At 54.6% G+C, this 16,616-nt stretch overlaps 6 protein-coding genes across 6 annotated transcripts; 1 reads left to right on the forward strand and 5 right to left on the reverse strand.

Moving 5' to 3' along the window:
* Positions 1-14: 14 nt before the first annotated feature.
* On the reverse strand, positions 15-888 carry BO66DRAFT_100705 (uncharacterized protein; the record flags this gene model as incomplete). Its single annotated transcript, XM_025641748.1, has 1 exon — positions 15-888. A coding segment is annotated over one exon (874 nt), but the record flags the coding sequence as incomplete, so codon positions are not given.
* Positions 889-990: 102 nt separating this feature from the next.
* On the reverse strand, positions 991-2,671 carry BO66DRAFT_392375 (FAD-binding oxidoreductase). The gene is made up of 2 exons (XM_025647482.1): positions 2,325-2,671; positions 991-2,271 (listed from the first exon to the last, which is right to left on the reverse strand). The coding sequence occupies exons 1-2, from the start codon at positions 2,629-2,631 to the stop codon at positions 1,103-1,105; spliced, it is 1,476 nt and encodes a 491-aa protein (XP_025503196.1). The 5' UTR covers positions 2,632-2,671; the 3' UTR covers positions 991-1,102.
* A 946-nt stretch (positions 2,672-3,617) lies between these two features.
* Positions 3,618-5,167, reverse strand: BO66DRAFT_375451 (CRAL-TRIO domain-containing protein; the record flags this gene model as incomplete). Its single annotated transcript, XM_025645647.1, has 4 exons — positions 3,618-4,111; positions 4,171-4,270; positions 4,332-4,373; positions 4,445-5,167. 4 exons carry the CDS (start codon positions 5,165-5,167, stop codon positions 3,663-3,665), a joined length of 1,314 nt encoding a protein of 437 aa, XP_025503197.1. The 3' UTR covers positions 3,618-3,662.
* A 678-nt stretch (positions 5,168-5,845) lies between these two features.
* Positions 5,846-6,620, forward strand: BO66DRAFT_420881 (FKBP-type peptidyl-prolyl cis-trans isomerase; the record flags this gene model as incomplete). The annotated part of the gene is made up of 6 exons (XM_025649910.1): positions 5,846-5,982; positions 6,116-6,183; positions 6,260-6,320; positions 6,374-6,394; positions 6,453-6,494; positions 6,538-6,620. The coding sequence occupies 6 exons, from the start codon at positions 5,846-5,848 to the stop codon at positions 6,596-6,598; spliced, it is 390 nt and encodes a 129-aa protein (XP_025503198.1). The 3' UTR covers positions 6,599-6,620.
* A 774-nt stretch (positions 6,621-7,394) lies between these two features.
* Positions 7,395-9,431, reverse strand: BO66DRAFT_392378 (uncharacterized protein). The gene has a single exon (XM_025647483.1). The coding sequence runs from the start codon at positions 9,424-9,426 to the stop codon at positions 7,573-7,575; it is 1,854 nt and encodes a 617-aa protein (XP_025503199.1). The 5' UTR covers positions 9,427-9,431; the 3' UTR covers positions 7,395-7,572.
* Positions 9,432-12,122: 2,691 nt separating this feature from the next.
* BO66DRAFT_402042 (A4/G1 family peptidase) lies at positions 12,123-13,338 on the reverse strand (the record flags this gene model as incomplete). Its single annotated transcript, XM_025648792.1, has 4 exons — positions 12,123-12,170; positions 12,215-12,227; positions 12,484-12,690; positions 12,761-13,338. The coding sequence occupies 4 exons, from the start codon at positions 13,336-13,338 to the stop codon at positions 12,123-12,125; spliced, it is 846 nt and encodes a 281-aa protein (XP_025503200.1).
* Between the last annotated feature and the right edge of the window lie 3,278 nt (positions 13,339-16,616).

Here is a 16,616-nt window from a genome sequence, read left to right on the forward strand (position 1 = left end):
CCCCCAGCCAAACCCCAACGCACCCCCAAACAAAACGCCCCTCCCCCCCCACCCCCGGAGATCCTCACCCTCTCGCGCGAAATCCGGACCTTGCCCGCCAAATGCCCCTCGGGCAAGGGCTACGACGCCGGCACGCCGATCCGCTGCCTCCACAAGGAGCCCGGGCGGTTCGTCTGCATGTCGCCGGTGGGGTGGGCGCGCCCGCACTGCCAGCGGGTGTTTCCGTCGCTGTGCCACCTCCGGCGGCATCATCGGGTGATCCACGGGCCCAAGACGCAGACCTGCGGGCGCTGCGGGCGGCATTTCTACGGGAAGCTTTCCTGGGAGTTGCATCTTTTCCGGGTGCATGGGCTTCCTTTGGGGGGGCCGGGGATTGAGGATTTGGAGGAGGGTGGGAAGGGGGTTAAGGTGGAGGTTGAGGATCCAGTCATTAAAGTGGAGGAGGAGGTGGAGGAGGAGGGGATGGGGGTCAGGATGGTGGTTGAGGAACCTGAATTGGAGGTTAAAGTGGAGGTTAAGGTGGAGGAAAAGAATGAGATGGGGCTTGAGGTTGTAGAGAAAGAGGAAGAGGAAGAGGGGGTGGACACTCTCGGGGTCCAGGTCCAGATGGAGGAGGATGAAGGGATGGAGGATGAAGAGATGGAGCTCGAGGAGGGAGAGATCCTGGAGGATGAGCTCGAAGAGGGCGAGATCCGCGAAGAGATGGATCTTGAAGAAGATGGGATTGTGTTCGAGGCGGAGCATGACGCGGTCCCGACCCTGAGGTCTTACCACCCGGTCTACGGATTCTATCGCCCGACGTTCAGTGACGAGACGCTTGACAAGGCCGAGGGTAAAGAGATCCAGCCGGTTTGGCCTTAGGCTTCGGCTTCGGCTGGGAGTCCTCCACCACCCATCATGTTTTTCCTATTTTTCTTCGTCAATAGTTTAAGTTAATTGAGTATTATCCAACTCTACAGATATTCCATGAAGAAGTGATATCGATGTACTGACCAATGTAAAACTAACTAGCGGAGTGACGCCTCACGTAAATACCCGCTATCGAAATGCTATACCACGTACCACGTACACTACTAACAACACTTCCTAAAGAAAATAACCTCTAAGCAGGCAGCACCCCCTGCGGGTTATGAAACACATCCCCCGGATCCACCGCCGCCTTGATCTGCCCCAACCGCTCCAAGTTCCCACCCCAGTACGACCGCCGCGGATCCTCCAGCCTCGGATCCACATAACCCGGATACACCCCGTCCCCAATCCCCGGGGTATTATTCCGGATGATCTCATTCACGCCATCCAAAAAGTCATATGTGGTCTGCGACACCTGACCCAAGGTCACCGCATACGACTGCATCCAGAACAGGGTATCCCGATGGGCGAACCCGGTCGCATCGTTGGGGACGTCGTTGATGGCGCCGCCTTCGAGATCGAAGATGACGAACCAGAGCAACGAGCCCGTGCTCGCCGTGTCCAGGTACTCAAAGAGCTGCTGCACGCCATCCTCGGAGATCTGCGTGTCCTGCTGGAAGGCCAGGCATCGCGCGTAGAAGTGCGCGGGGATGTCCCCCGTCAGATCCAGAATGCTCTGCTCGGCCCAGTGGGCGGTCAGGCCGAGCCAGTCGGTGAACACGATGGCGGAGGAGTTGCCGTCGGCGCCGGGGAACCGCGCCGCCAGGCCCAGGGCGTCGTATTCGGCCTGCGAGCCGAAGAAGGTGCCGGAGATGACCACCGACCCGGCCAGGATGGTGATGATGCTGGCGAGCTTGCGCGTGAGGTCCTCCTCCGTGATGAACGCCTGCCAGTCGCTGAACAGCTGCGCGCGCGAGCTCGCGCTCCCCAGCAGGTTGAACGTGTAGGTGTACTGCACCGCCTCGGTCGGGGCCGCCTCCGTGCGCAGGACGAACTCCGTCACCACGCCGAAGCTGGCCCCCGCCCCCTTGATGGCGAACAGCAGGTCTGGGTTTTCGGTGTCCGATGCGCGCACGATGCTCCCGTTCGCCAGCACCACCTCCGCTGATAGCACGTGGTCCAGCTCCATCCCCCATTGCCGCGCCGTCGGGCCCAGTCCCCCGATGGTCGCGTGGCCCCCGATCCCGATCTGCGGCGACGTGCCGTGCGCCACCGCCCGGTTGCCCGCGGAGACCAGGTGCGTGTCCAGTTCGCCGTTGAGCATGCCGGCGCCGACGGTGGCGCGCTGCGTGATCGCGTCGTAGGCGAAGGACTTCATGTTCTTGAGGTCGATGACGATGGCGCCGTTCGTGCCGCCCAGTCCTGGGTTTGGTCAGTGTTGTTGCTGATTAGGGGGAGGGGAGGGGAGGGAATACCGTAGTTGGCATAGCTGTGTCCTCCGCTCTTGGCTTGCACCTTGTATCCCAGTTGGTTGGCACACTGCACGATCTCGGAGACTTGGGTGCTGGAGGTCGGGAAGGTCACCGCAGCAGGAGTGACGGGGTAGTTGAGGTTGTAGACTTTCACCGCGAGGGTCTGGTACAGGAGATCGCCCTTGAAGGCGGCGAGCGTGCTGTCATTGTCGACGGCAGAGAGGATGCAAGACTTCAAACTGGTGGTGGCTGCCGCGCTTAGACCGAGAAGGCACAAGAGGCAGACCATGAGGGCCGGTGAGAAACCCATGTTGGTGGTGGTGGTTTGTTTGTTAGGGGAGAGACCCAAGGCAGCGCAGCGCACATTCCTGGGCGGAGGGGCCGGGAAGGGGTAAATAAATAAAAGCTGCGGTGGTGGGACGGGGCGGCCCTGTCCCACTCATTCCATCGCCCAAGAAGAATGTGTCACTCGGCTGATCTTTCATTGCTTCTTCAGGAAGTCAGCAGAGAACTGACTCGACAGGGTTTCCGGAGAGGGGGAAATCTTGGGATGGTTCGTCTAATTTGTCACTTTTACGAGCGATCGCGAGCGATCGGCGGGACCAGCAAATTAGGATTGGCCGTGCCTGGCGATCTATTGAATTCAAGGATCCACTCATCCAGGCCAGCCGCAATCAGCTTACCACACATGGTATGGAGAGTCTGGTTGTAGCTTATCTAGCGAACTCAGGTAGACACTAAGAAAAATTCAGCAGCTACCCGTGGTGGCCGGGGACCCGTCAAGGTCTGATTGTGTCGGGAAACCGGTCCTGGTGCGGAACACTTGGAAAGAGTGATTCCTGTATACCATGCACGGTACCATGTGCATCCGCTTGTATATATGGCCGGTCCAGTAGGGAAGTATCTTTGCAGCCTATACTTTGTCTTGCTTGGCCTACCGAAGTACGATGCCCGATAAAAGACACTTTCGGAAGCCCCGGAACGGTGATGCGTTGCTCAAGAGTGACCCGGACCAGTGTCTCTGTCGGATTTCTTCACCACCGCTTACCCTCTTGTAAGCCTTGCGCACTCGAATCGACTGATACATTAACACAAGACATATGACCATGGAGAATCATGAGCAAGAAGATAGATGACCAGAATTGATAATCTGAACTCCAGAACCATGGAATAGAACATCGTGCCGATGTCACCCGGCCTGCTATCCAAGGAACGCCCTGGTTGCACACCCCGGACCTGGACGGGACTCACATACTACCTACTACATTTCTAGGCTACCACGAAGCAGCCCAATCGAACAATCTCAATAGATGCACACAGCAACGCTACATCTAAGCCCCATTACTCTTGAAGCTGATCCACCCCCGGGTAAAAGTCTATCTTTCCCCCCTCCTGAATCACCCCGGTACGATCCAGACACGTGCGTCCTCTAACAAACGGATCCACCACCCAATACTGCTTGCGCCAGGCCGTGATAGCCTCCGTCCGCTGCACCGCCACACTCTCCGGCTCCGCCGCGCCCAGCCACTCCTCCGTCAACTCCAGCAGTTTAGAGGCCAGCTCCTCGCGCTCGGCCAGCAGCCGGTCGCGCGTGGCCGTCTCGGTCATCCGCTCGTTCTCGCCCGCCACGGGCTCCACGAACTCATACTCCCAGGCTTCCGGGCCGCCGACTTCCTTGAGGATCTTGTCCGGGACGAGAAACTGCTCCAGGTCGGCGACGGACCTGGTGAAGTGCACCTTGGAGACGATGACGGGGTCCATCCAGGATTTGACGATTTTCCAGATTCCTACTTGCATCAGCCCAAGCACTATCCCATTAAAGAGCTGCAAACAGGGAGCCGGGCCTCACCCGAAAAGATCCACGGAGCGTTGTGGATCAGCATAGTCCCCAGATACTCCGGGTAATTCTCCTGAAAGCAATCGATGACGAATCGCACGGGCGCAAATTCCTATTCTGCCTTCAGTATATTTTCCTCCCGGCCATCTACGGATGAGAAGGGGTGAGCTCACCATATTCGACACCGAAAACCCCGTCATGTCGAATAGGATTGTCTACACACCGAACCCGTCAGCCTCCCTTCCATATGACACACTCGATGAATATAGGGGAGAGGAGAACATACCGCCGTCTCGACGGGATCGACCAACGTCAAGCGCACCGTCTCAATCATATGCAGGATGAACCGGGTGATGACCGCCTCGCTCTGTTGTCCGGGTTGGTGCAGCCGCACGCGCACGAGCAGGACCGGCCGGCCCTGGCGATCCGTCCCGTGGACGATCGCCTTCCCCATGCGCATCTGGTTCAAGAACGCCTCGCTGTCCGTCGCGGTGGTCTTCACGGTCGTCGCCCCGATGGCGCCCGGGATGGAGGGGGTCTGCGGCGCTTGTGCGGTGGCCTCGTACAGGGCGTCCAGCTCGGTGGCGGCCAGGACCCGGGCGTCGATGTCCTGCGTGTGGCGGAAGTGGATCGCGCGGAGGAGCATCGCGGTCGCGGCGGGGACGGACCATTTGCGGGCGCGCAGGAAGCGGAGGAGGAGAGTATCTGGGGAGTCGTGTCTGGCGAGACTGAGGAGGCCGGCACGGAGGGAAGGGAGCGGGTGGCGAGGGAGAGTGTCGAGGATGGGTTGGAGGGTGTCGAGGGAAGGCAGGTGGTGGGCTGCGAGGGCGGAGGCTAGGCCGGCGGCTGTTGGGGCGGTGGTGCTTTCGGCGGTGGTGTCATCATTGTTGTTGATGAGGTAGAGGATGATGCTCCAGGTTTGATGGAGCTTGGTGGACTGGTCTGAGGTGAGGTTGTGGATGTAGCCGGTTGGTGGTTGGGAGGGGGGAGTGGGAGTGGGAGAAGGCATGGTGGGGTGAATAAGGATGAAGGGGAACGAGGGTGGAAGTTGTTTATGAAGAAGAGGGGGGACCGACTAACACTGGACTAGCCCAAGACCCCAACCCCGATCGACCGGGTCCTGGTGGGAGATCTCAAGGGGCGGCACTGCCCGGCCCGCGCTCCTCTGTGGGGAAGCCCCGAGCTGGCAATATCAGCTACAATTATGACAATGCCTAGCTCGATAATGAAGCCAGCTGGAAGTTTTTCATATTTTAAACCTCCCCAGGTTGTCTTTGTCATGATTCCTATAAATATGTTCAAGTCTTCTAATGGTGTCCGACTGGGGCAAAATCAAGGACCCAAACACCCACTCAAGCAGCCAAACATACACCCAACAATGAAATCCTTATCAGTACACTCCAACCTAGAAATCTTCAATCCATCTAGAATCATAGTAAGCTCCCACTATCAAGACACGCAAACCGCACAACCATCCACCTGCCAGCTGCCCACCGACGTTCCCAAGATAGTAATCCGCCGGACCAACAATAATCCGCGACTCCTCCCGCCCGCTCCTCCGCATCCCGGTCGCACCCGCACACCACATCAAATCCAGTCTACGCCTCGAACACACATCATCACCAATCCCAATTCTATACCTCCTATACGCCACATTCTCCCCTAAACCGAACCAGAGGCAAGGGAAATGGGCTTCATCGACTTCCTCAAAGAGATCCTCCGCCCGGGAAACGGGATCGACTACCCCCAGAAGGGCGACATGGTCACCGTCCACTACCACGGGTATCTGCATGATCCGACGCGGTCGTGGGGAAGGGGAAGGCGGTGAGTGCTGTCTCCCTTTGCGTTGCTTCGTACATTCGCTACGGGTTATCGCCGCCTGTATAGGAGACTACATACCGTCGATAACTCTGCAGGAAGCAGGAGTGCACTAACGAGATTACACTGTGGGGAGCAGGTTCGACAGCAGCATCAAGCGCGGATATCCCTTCACTTTCCAGATCGGGATGGGGACGGTAATCAAGGGTAAGTTACGGCCGTTTTCATCCCCACCTGGTGTATATCCACCGGAACTTTTGAAGAAGCTGATTTGGGATGGTAGGCTGGGAGGTCGGGGTGCTCGGGATGAGTCTGGGAGAGAAAGCGCTGCTGACGTTCGGACCGTATGTTTCCCCTTTCCTCTGGTACGGGCTGGGTGTGCTGATCACAGGAACAGGCAATATGGGTACGGGGAGAAGTACGCATCTGAATCCTGACTGGGCTGCTGAAAGATGAATGCTAATGTAGACGACCAGGGGCGCTCCGCCATTTATCCCCGGGAATGCGAATCTGGTCTTGTAAGTTTCCTCCAAGTCTGGGTGGACGATGCTAATTCTGCAGCACGGTGGAATTGTTGGCGATTAATGGACGGGGCCTGGATTCCAACAGTGATTCGGAGTGAAACGGCCCTTGTAGGCTTAGACGTGTGTATGATATGTTGGCTTTTACAGTCGAAGGAGAGGTCTATTGTCTCGTATACATGACCATGCACATTCGTGATATACACCTGGAAAAACTAATAATACAACTTCACCAAGCTCGGCGTCACCACATCCCACGACGTGAACGAGCAGTGGCCATACGGCTCATCCTCATCCGTCCGCTCCGCTGCCCACGGATACTCTGGGGTCGGCGTCGTCACCTGTGTCTCCGCCTCGCGCGGAATCTCCCCCCACATGACCGGTTTACCCGCCGCCCTATCGTCCCCCTCTGGCGGATGGCACGCTGCACTGATCGCCGCGCTACAGTGCGTTGCCAGCGGCATATGGGACTTGAAACGCCGCGCTCCCAGCGAGACCAGTAGCCCCAGAGCCAGGATTCCCACCCACATGGTGATGAACATTGCCATGGGTGAATAACAGCACCCCCGCGACGAGTTCCCCTCGTCCTCATCGCCGTACACGTCGTATGCCTTGATGTTGACGAAGAAGATACTCTGCGAGAGAAGCCAATGCAGCGTCGCGGATAGGATCATCAGCGGAAGGCTGTATCGGTAGCGGAGGCTGAGGTAGTAGGATGACTGCTGTTGGCCGCGGGGCCAAGAGACGCGCAGTGGCCGCCGGTGCAGTGCGTACTGGTCCCATTCCTCGGCAACAAGCATGCACGTCAGAAGACTATTGGAAAGGAAGTAGAGGATGGAGAGGACTATCTGGGGCGTGTTGGCGAGAAGGACGAGGGCGATCATGTTCGAGGAAATATACTGGATCATAGTGGTGGCGCTGGTCTGCGCGAAGCCGAGACTCATGGCCGTGCTGAAGCCTTCGGTTTGGCGTATAGCGTAGGTGGTTAGCCAGATGGCTGTGACTATGCAAGCGATAAAGCTGATGCGGGGGTTAGTTCTTGCAGCGAATCTGTTGAGGTCGAGAGGTAAGGGCCCTACAATAGAAGAACCAGCGTCCAACGTCGCCAGCTGACCGCCTGGTACCATCTTTTACGCGGGGGAAGAATGCTGGGGTAGACTTTGGTGTCTTTTGTGGTAATCGTCGACGAGAGATTGTCCAGCGAGTGTGAGGTTGGGCTCGGAGCTCTTCGTTGTAGCGTGTATCCTTTCCATGAACCGATAACAATGCCAGGGAGGGTCCAAGCTTGCGGCCCCCGAGTCATTTGCGAGCGGGAGAGCAGACATCGGCCACGGGTAGTCGGATCCGGCCGGGTGAGAAATGAGGCCACCGCATCACCTACTCTTAACATGAGGTCCGTGCGCTTGACCCGGGCAGTCAGCAGCATACAGACGACTTTGATGATATTGCATACAATGACGACAATCGCAATTGGGGGACTGAAGAACAGCTGACAACGTTGCTCCTCCTCTTTAATCAGGCAGTGTGATACAGGGACCTCTCGCGCGCCTGTCTGATCGATGGTATAGAAATCAGACATAGACCCGGTACTTAGCAGTTCAAAGGTCACAGCAGCTGCCCAGGAGCTGTTCTTCCAGTGAGAAGGGGTGTCCAAGTACGCGCGCAGAGCTTCGTAGGACGGATTGTAGGCATAATTGTACTCGGCAAGAGTGTACAAGTCAGCACTCAGGCTAGCATTACCACTCAGGACCATGTCTTCGTAGGCAGGCCCCACGAGATTGATATAAGAGACACTTGCATCTAGGGGATCAGGAACCGAATAGTTCCAAACGCGATAACTCCAGTACTCGCTGGTCAGCGTCAAATTGCTTGCATTTGGAGGCGAATTGTCATTCAAACCCTGCATGATCTCATACACCGATGCATATCTCTCAAGACCTCCAAGCTGAAGACTGCTAGTGTTGTGAAAGTGTTGTCGACCTGCGACATAGATCAGTGTACCATACTCCGTATTGTACTCGACATTGTATCTGGTGGTGCAATCCTTCGCCGTCGCATTGACAAAGGTCCCGTTGAAAATTTGCGTTCGAACGACATCTGCCTCGGACCCAACCTCAGACAGAAACGAGTCACGACTGGTAGTGTCGTTACCAATCAAAGTCTCAGTCGGCGACAGATCATCTGGTATCATAAAAATTCCATAGTCGAGGGTCGAAATCGATGAGAAAATGACGGAGTTGTAAATCATATGGATTGGCGTCGAGCTGATCAAAAGCAGCAGCCATAAGATTTTGCGGCGTCGGTCCATGACCGCAAAGTTGCGAAAGCTGAACGTGCCAACGTCGAGCCATCGCGACTTAGCATGAGCCCGATCGAGGTCAGTCCGGGACGGTGCCCCCAGGCATTGCATCACGTAGTTGCTAGCCCCGAGAAGAATCGTGCTCAATACGTTGATGATCACGTGTAGCCCTGTCGCCCAATGGCTAGAGCGCGAACACTGTCCACTATACAACTCTGCCATCTGGAATTGACCTCGATTTGTTTTCCATTGGCCACGGTACGCAATGATCGTTGCTACGAGCAGCATGATGATGTTGACGATTAGGATGGTGCCTGTAATCCAGGTACATATCAGCGCGCCTCTAATCCACTCACTCCCTTCCTCGGCCTTGGCCAACAGTTTGAATCGAGATGAGAGGTGTGCCCATCGTCCTTTTCTGCCGTGAGTCTCATCGGGAATGCTCGAATAGCGGAACTGCTCGCGCCAAGCAGATGGTGGGCGGGACCCCTCCACGGTCACGTGTACCGGATCGCTGTCTACACCCATGGTGTTGGAATCCAAGGCATTGGGGAAGTTTTTTTTCGATGCGTAGCACGCTGGAAGGGGAACAAAAACAACAAGCGGCGAAGAAATTTTGGATGCACACATATTGGTGGCCAGGGGCTTTTAGACCCTGCGGCCGGGTCCGTTAGTACGCCTGCTAAATATGGGGACTGGGTCAGAGCGGAAAGTGATTGCTTCAGCCTCGTGGTTAACACCACTTAGCGTCGGACTAGCAGGCCATCGCTCCACTTGGCGTGCTAGCACCGCAGAGTCGTTGAGACACCCCCTTTCCTTCTATCAGCGCTGGACCGCAGTCAGGCTGTAGATGCCTTGGCAGTGGCAGCAGGATTTTTTCACTGGTCAATGGATCCCGGAACGAAGATCCTTCATCATGATGTGGTCAATGGCACCCGATCGGCACTTGAAGGATGAGGATTAAATGAATACGAGAGGCATGGCTTCGTCGGCGGCTCCTTCGCCACCAACGCCGTTAGCTTTGGACGTGGGATGCCTGTACCTGTCAAATCGTCTTCAAGAAGCGAGAGCATCGCCCCATAGGTGAAATTGGACGGATGACGCACGGACAAGGGCCGTTCCTGCGCGTCTGACAGGGTACAGTATAATACCAAGCTCAATTAAGGTCATGCTGTTGTCTCAGATCGATTGTGAAACCGAATCGCCTGCAATTCAAGCAGTCTCCATCAATCGAAATCCTTTCGTTTGGCCTGAGTAAGGTGCAGCATCACCGCGGAAGGATGCTAAATTGATATGATAGTTCGACTCACACTCCGAAACGGGCTTTCTCTGATGGACTCGCGATGATGTCGACGGATGCATGTTTTGGATTCGCTCATTTGCCCTGTGCAAGACCTCCTTTCATCTCGGCCATACGCATTGCGCGGTAGGTTCATATGCTTTGCTCATGGTCGATTGCGATTAGCGTGCGTACCAGAGAATCATCTAGCCACTCGAAAGACAGACAAAGTGTAACATCGGGCAGAGCGGCCATCGCATGAGAATAGATCTACGTAGCGCAGTCAGTGCACTGCCCCACATCACTACCCCGGACACGACACCTACCTGGAAGAGGCTCGATATATCTCGTCTTGAATCATTTCGTGTGATCGTTTTCGAAACGGCAGATGGAGCCTTGTCCTGGCCCTCTGCTGTTTTGGGTTGGTTCCGTCGCTAATCACCAGTCCATGCCACTAGCAAACTTGAGTCTCTACAATGACTTATGACGGTCGCATAGACTAGAAACCGAATAAGTAAGAAAAGAGGATGAGTTAATCCTAGCGATGGGTGTAAATTTGTAATATTATAGAGTGTGGCAGTAACGACGCAACTAGTCAGATTTGCTCGTCGTCCAGCCGCGGTCGCAATTCCCTAAGTTCTGCACAGTAGATTTCTTTACCACCTTAGACGACTCGAGCGCCAGGCATCGACAGTAAAAAACTGGTTCTGTGTAGACCTGCACTGTAACAAAAAATCAGTCTTCCGGGAACGGCTGAAGCGGTCGTATTGCAAGGTAATTGCTTTGCAACTGTACGGTACCCTCAAATATTGTAAAACGAGACTAGTCTTACAAAACAACATCGGTAGGTAGGTCTGAGCTTCGAATCGAATAAGAGTCGAAGCTTACTGCATCCGCGCAGCATTGCAGGCTTGTGCTTGCGCAGCCCGGCAAGTTGATTTCAGGATGTAAGCCTTGCGTTACGCCTGGCGTGTTCCTTCCATGTGGTGTCCCGGACTTGGTATCGGTCTTCCAGTTCTATCGTTCGACGATCGAACCTCTAGAAGGCAGTGCTTGGACATATAGTCGAGAAGATAATTGCCGACCGATCGGTTCTTTCCCCGAAAGGTGGCTCGATTGATAGCTCCGAAATCAGGTACGCGGTCGGAGCGCAATCTATCGTAACCAAGCAGAACTCTCAGCAGGGGAACTTCTGATCAAGGTTACAGGATACTCACCAACTCTGCTCTGTTCCCTCAGCAGAAACCAATTTAGAGCTGGATCTGCGCAAGAACTGAGGTGTGAAACGGGCATGACGTCGACCGATACTGACGAGACCATGAGCGCAACCAGCTCTACTCTATCCTCACAGCATCAGCTGTACGGAGTCGAGCGTCAGCAGTGGTTTCGCACGTGATCGGATTCCGACCGCGCGATAGAACCTGTTGCATTGGTACGCGAGACGCCCGCGATTCGTCGTGGAGGTGACAGCGTGTTATCGCCTACCAGGGGTAACTTTCTGTGGCGCAATCATTGCCGGAGTAAGCATCTGCTCATTATGAAACGAACCATGGGAGTCGTGTTGACATTTACACGGACTGGTAACTGGAACCGGCGGGAGAATGCGATCGGGGTCTTCGGCTCGCCCCGCGACTCTCGTAAAGTGAAACCGGAGGCGGCGTTGGCGTTTGCGATTGCGATATGCATCATAGCGGATAAAGAATGCCCAGGATCGTTCACATTTCAAAGTGAAAGTGCCGCTTGTCATGGAATCATAATGTCCGGGTTCGAGATTGTCAATGAGATTGAAGATGGATGTTGTGCTTGATGCGGAGAAAGAGGGGAAGAGATGGGGAACAGAAGTGAGGGGGATTCACCACTGCTGGGATACAGTACAAACGGAAAGTACTGCACAAAAGGCCGCGAGTCTTTCCGCAGTCGACTATCTCCACCTCTCGGCAATCTTCACATCCGCTCCAGCACAGCTGCATATGGCACAGCAACGGAGCCACCTACGTGTTACAATCTCCTCGATGTCGAACTTGCAGTTATTCAGTAGCGCAGACCATCATGAAGCATACTCGAACTGGTCTTTGAGGGCCCTGTTCACCCGTACCTAGTCGAGGTACTAACCTCCAAGTTACACACACTGCAACCTACTATCTCCAGCCGGCTAGACTTCAGATACTAAAGAACAATTCTCAACCACAGCAATCATATTGCAGCAACACTAAGCTCAATTTTCAGAGGCAAGCCCCTAACACAATCAACAAAGCACAATCTCAATCAGTGACAGCATTCGCTCATTCTCGTCTTCGTTTCCAGTGATCTCATCCCGTTGAAGCCCAGGCGTCCGACATCCCAAAGGACCTCCAACCACCCAAGCCGCATTCTCGCTTCACATCCCCCAGAGTCCCGTTTAAACATACTCGACGGTGACGGAGCTGCTGGAGGTGGAGACAGAGGTGAGAACCTTGTTGTTCTGCTCGATGTCGATGAGCGTGGCGCCGGAGGGCCCAACGGTGGAGCCGCTCTTGGTGGCGTAGGCGCTGGAGAAGGTGACGGTGCCGAAGTCGGCGAAGGGGACGAGAGAAGAGTTCTCCTCGAAGTCCTCGACGATCCACTCGGCGTTGTACCTGTGACAGAGAGTTAGTGATCACGGCTTCTGCACGGAAAACAAGTTGGGGGGAAAGGAAGAGAACATACTCGCAGAGATCGCCATCAACACCACCGCTGAAGGTGTGCGTGACGGTTTTGCCCTTGGTGACGTTCTCGACGGTGGCGGTACCGGCGGTCTTGCTGGTGGCATCGACGGTGACCTTGACGACGTCGCCGGCGGAGAAGCTGATGCCGCTGAAGTCGTAGGCGTAGTCGGGGTACCACTCGTACCAGGCGTCGTAGCTGACGGTGCTGCCCTCGATACAGAAGTCGAGACCGGTCTGCAGGATGGCGGTGCCGCAGGTGTCACCGTCGATACCGACCCAGGCGGAGGCACAGTACTGCTCGCGGCTGGAGGCGCCAGAGGGCAGGGAGGGGGTGGGAATGGTGAATTCGGCGGTGACGGCCGTGTAGCCGGTGCCGATGAGCACAGCGCCGGCCCAGTTGGACGAGTACTCGACGTTCTTGGAGCCGGTCAGGTTGATCGCCTCGCTGGTGCCAGGCTTGAGAGGGCGGTTGCTCTTACGGCTGCCGGCACGCTTGGCAGCGGCGCGCTTCTCGGTGAGAGGAGCAGCAATGGCAGCGGTGGCCAGAAGGCCAGCGGTCAAGAGAGCAGAGGTCTTCATCTTGTTGGATGGTTGGGGATGATGAGATCGAGAGAAGAGCGGAAGTCAGCGAGATTGGGCTTTGAAGACGAAGGATGCTTGCTGATGGAAAAGGCATGAGCTTGAGGGGATTTCAGGGCATCTTTATATCTTTCTCTTGTCCCCTGGCCGCGTATCATGCGGTTTAAGCCAAGACAACTACAGACAGGACTCCGACGTATCTCGCTGCAAAGCAATTTGGAGGTGATAAGGCCGTACAGGCTGAAATAACGCGCACGTTCCTATCACAGGGCAAGCACTAAAATTGAAGCAGATAGTGGCTGACGAGCCAAGACGCTTGAAGCAACGGGTTAATGAGGGCTCAATCACTCCTCCCGCTTGGCCTATGCTTGGTGGTGGTGGCAGACATTGGCATCCTCGGCGAAAGCTTCAGTCGACTCAACATTATGGATTAGACAGTCCATTGCTCTCAGGGACCAAATGGATCAGCAATTCAAGCTCATGATGTGCGAACACGATCGTCCTACTACTGTGTAGAAGCTCGGAGGGTGAATCTGAAGAGGAGATCAAACGCTTCAGAGGACCCCCATCTCCTGACTATCAGTTGAGTTACTCCGCTTTTCCCCTACCAGGCCGCCTATTAGCCTGAGTGCGCTAGTCTGCATCAGGAAATTCGATGCTCTGATCAGTCTTTACATCTGCACCCTCGGCCTCATGATAAGGCAGGGTCTGCCCATTGCTCTCGGAGCTAATGCCTGCTTGCTTGATGACTGACCCTGTTGGGGTAGGTTGTGCGCTGATTGATGGGGAATATCCACAAATACTACGGCGTAGTATCTCGTGCCCTCCCAGCAAGGCCTATCGTCCCTCACGTACATACTACCTTTCCCTACGTCTGATAACCTTGACATTTAGGTTATGCACCCCTCGTTCTGCCCGCACCTGCAGAACCATCTCCAGCCGCCGGTGCTCAGGGCGGGCCTCCGATGGAGGGCGCATGAAGACAATTCTCCCATTGGACTGGCGGCCCGTGTCTGACGTTGCCTCAGAAAATTCGCAGTCCTTGCAACTCTCCAGATAGCCCTTCTCCTATTGCTGTGAAGAATTTCAGAATCAGAGCTACGCAGTGAGTGAACGGCACTATAGCTAGCAGGCCGAAGTCGGGGGACTAACCCAGGGCAGGCCAAAACCCCGCGGCCGGACGACCGACGGGATCTCCGCCATCCTTGCCGCCCGCCCCGCTCTTCCCCCTCCATCATCCACCTCTCCTCAGTCGGCCTCGCTGCTTGATTGTCCAACAATGGCTGTCGCCAAGAAACGATCTTCGTCACATCGCCGTCCTTATCAGCGCTGACCTCCGACGTTAATATAACTTAATTGCACCTGAAATTGGAGTCCTTCAGGCCGGGCTGGTTGAGGATGGTGGCAGGTACTCACCTGCTTCAACGCAGATTGTTGGGTAGAGCATATCATCTGGACGCCTGTTCTTCAGAGTGCGCATGGCATTGTGGGCTCTTGATACGTTACAGAAAATGTATACACTCGGATCTTACAATTGTTTTGGGCGGCAAACAATCAGATACCACCCCATCAATCCTGCCAGCTAGTAAAGCATTGCGTAAGGGGGCGCCAACTAAAATTGGCCTCGATACCACTTCGCTTAGTCCAATCCCTGTTCACCTACGATCTAGTCGCGTTGGAGCTAACACAGGCTTTGAATTGTTCGTCGCTAGGCGCTCTGTAGACGTCGCTTAATTTAGTGCCTGAACCGATGACGTAGCTGGCGCATGGCTCGGGGATAGATGGTAGTTCCACGCCGTAAGGGACGAGTCGGTCTTCATCAAAACAACAACCCTCCGCTCCGAGCAGGGCCAACTCAACCACGGGTGGTATTGAGTAGTTCAATGGCCGGTCGAGACACGGTGTCTACCCTCTCTAGCTGGCTCGATTACATTATGTCGAAAATATTTCGGATATTCTAGAGAAATGTATTATTTTTACACTCAGATCTTTACGCTTGATTGGGGAACCCACAAAACTCTCCTTTTATATAGATGCAGTTGAGCATCCTTGACTTTCTGTATCTTAACTTCCCATCACTGAGTAGGGTTCTCAGCAAGTTTAACCTAGCTATTCAGGGAGAGTAAGAGGTATTTAATGGTTGCTAGAGGCAGAGGTTCCGCTAACCTGAACTCGCGTCGGAGACAGCCTTACGCAACGGAGCTAGCCGTTCACTCACGAAATCGAGGAAATACCTGACCCACGACACCCACTGTCATAGCCCTTCATTGTAAAACTTCCTTGGAGGCCAATTTCGTCTTGTTTCTAGGTAGGCGTAGACCAGGCTCGGGTTCATGCCGCAGATCGGATTTAGGACTCCCCAGCAGCAAAGTCACGTTCCATTTTGTTGGAAACCAGCAGGTCAATTTGAAAAGAACCCCCAGCCTTGGAAGCATGCGATGTATCATTACATACGTAAGTTGTTCTAGAATATCCGCAGAATCCCATACTCCCATGCCAGAAAAGGGTCTAGGCAGATCTGGAATCTTCCGTTCTCCACGCACTCCGTACGGTACAGTACTATGCAGGACCCATATGATGCAATATCTTGCAGCAAGCAGTCATACCCGATACATAATCAAACCGGACCATTTTGTATGAGCGGCCTTGCATACCTGGATTGGAGATATGGGCCCATAGCGACTTTCCATGACCGTCTCCAGTTCAAGTTCACCTGTACCCCTTTCTCTATAGGTAAGACACAACGCTCTTCCGCGAATACTCATCCTAAGCTACTCCAGTATAATAATCCCGGTAGATCTCGTATTAAGTAATCAGCGCCACTGTTTACTACACTCCGTGAGGTCCCCATGGAGTAACAACATTGCCCCCGATTCATTCTAATCTTCTGCATCTCGCGCGAAAATCACCCTCCCATATTGGAGATTACTGTCATGGGACTGTGTAGGTAGACGGCTAGAGTTTTTACACCTTGGGAAATAGCGACAAGGGGCGAAGTTCTATGGGATTCGTTGTCTATGGTATTTACAGTCTCCTGCCTGGCCAGCTACACTACGACTCCGTCAACATTTATCGTCTCCGAGAATTGTCAATTAAACAAGTATGTCCAGAGAGTCCCCCTAGAAAGAGATTTCTCTTACTTGAATATAAATGTTCAAGGTATAAGTTCAAGATAGTAGCCCTCGATCAACAAGCGAAGTTCCAAGCAAGTTGTAAATTGGCTGGCCAAGCAGGAGGAACCTATGTGGTGATCACGTGACATGTGGATGAGTTGACCA

This window comes from Aspergillus aculeatinus, assembly GCF_003184765.1.
Source record: "Aspergillus aculeatinus CBS 121060 unplaced genomic scaffold BO66scaffold_28, whole genome shotgun sequence".
NCBI classification, from domain to species: domain Eukaryota; kingdom Fungi; phylum Ascomycota; class Eurotiomycetes; order Eurotiales; family Aspergillaceae; genus Aspergillus; species Aspergillus aculeatinus.

Bases quoted from the DNA above. Each gene is read 5' to 3' on its own strand.
- BO66DRAFT_392375 (XM_025647482.1), bottom strand. From the start codon at position 2,631: ATGGGTTTCTCACCGGCCCTCATGGTCTGCCTCTTGTGCCTTCTCGGT. The intron at 2,272-2,324 runs GTATTCCCTCCC...GACCAAACCCAG, and splicing joins ACACAGCTATGCCAACTACG to GACTGGGCGGCACGAACGGC.
- BO66DRAFT_392378 (XM_025647483.1), bottom strand. From the start codon at position 9,426: ATGTGTGCATCCAAAATTTCTTCGCCGCTTGTTGTTTTTGTTCCCCTT.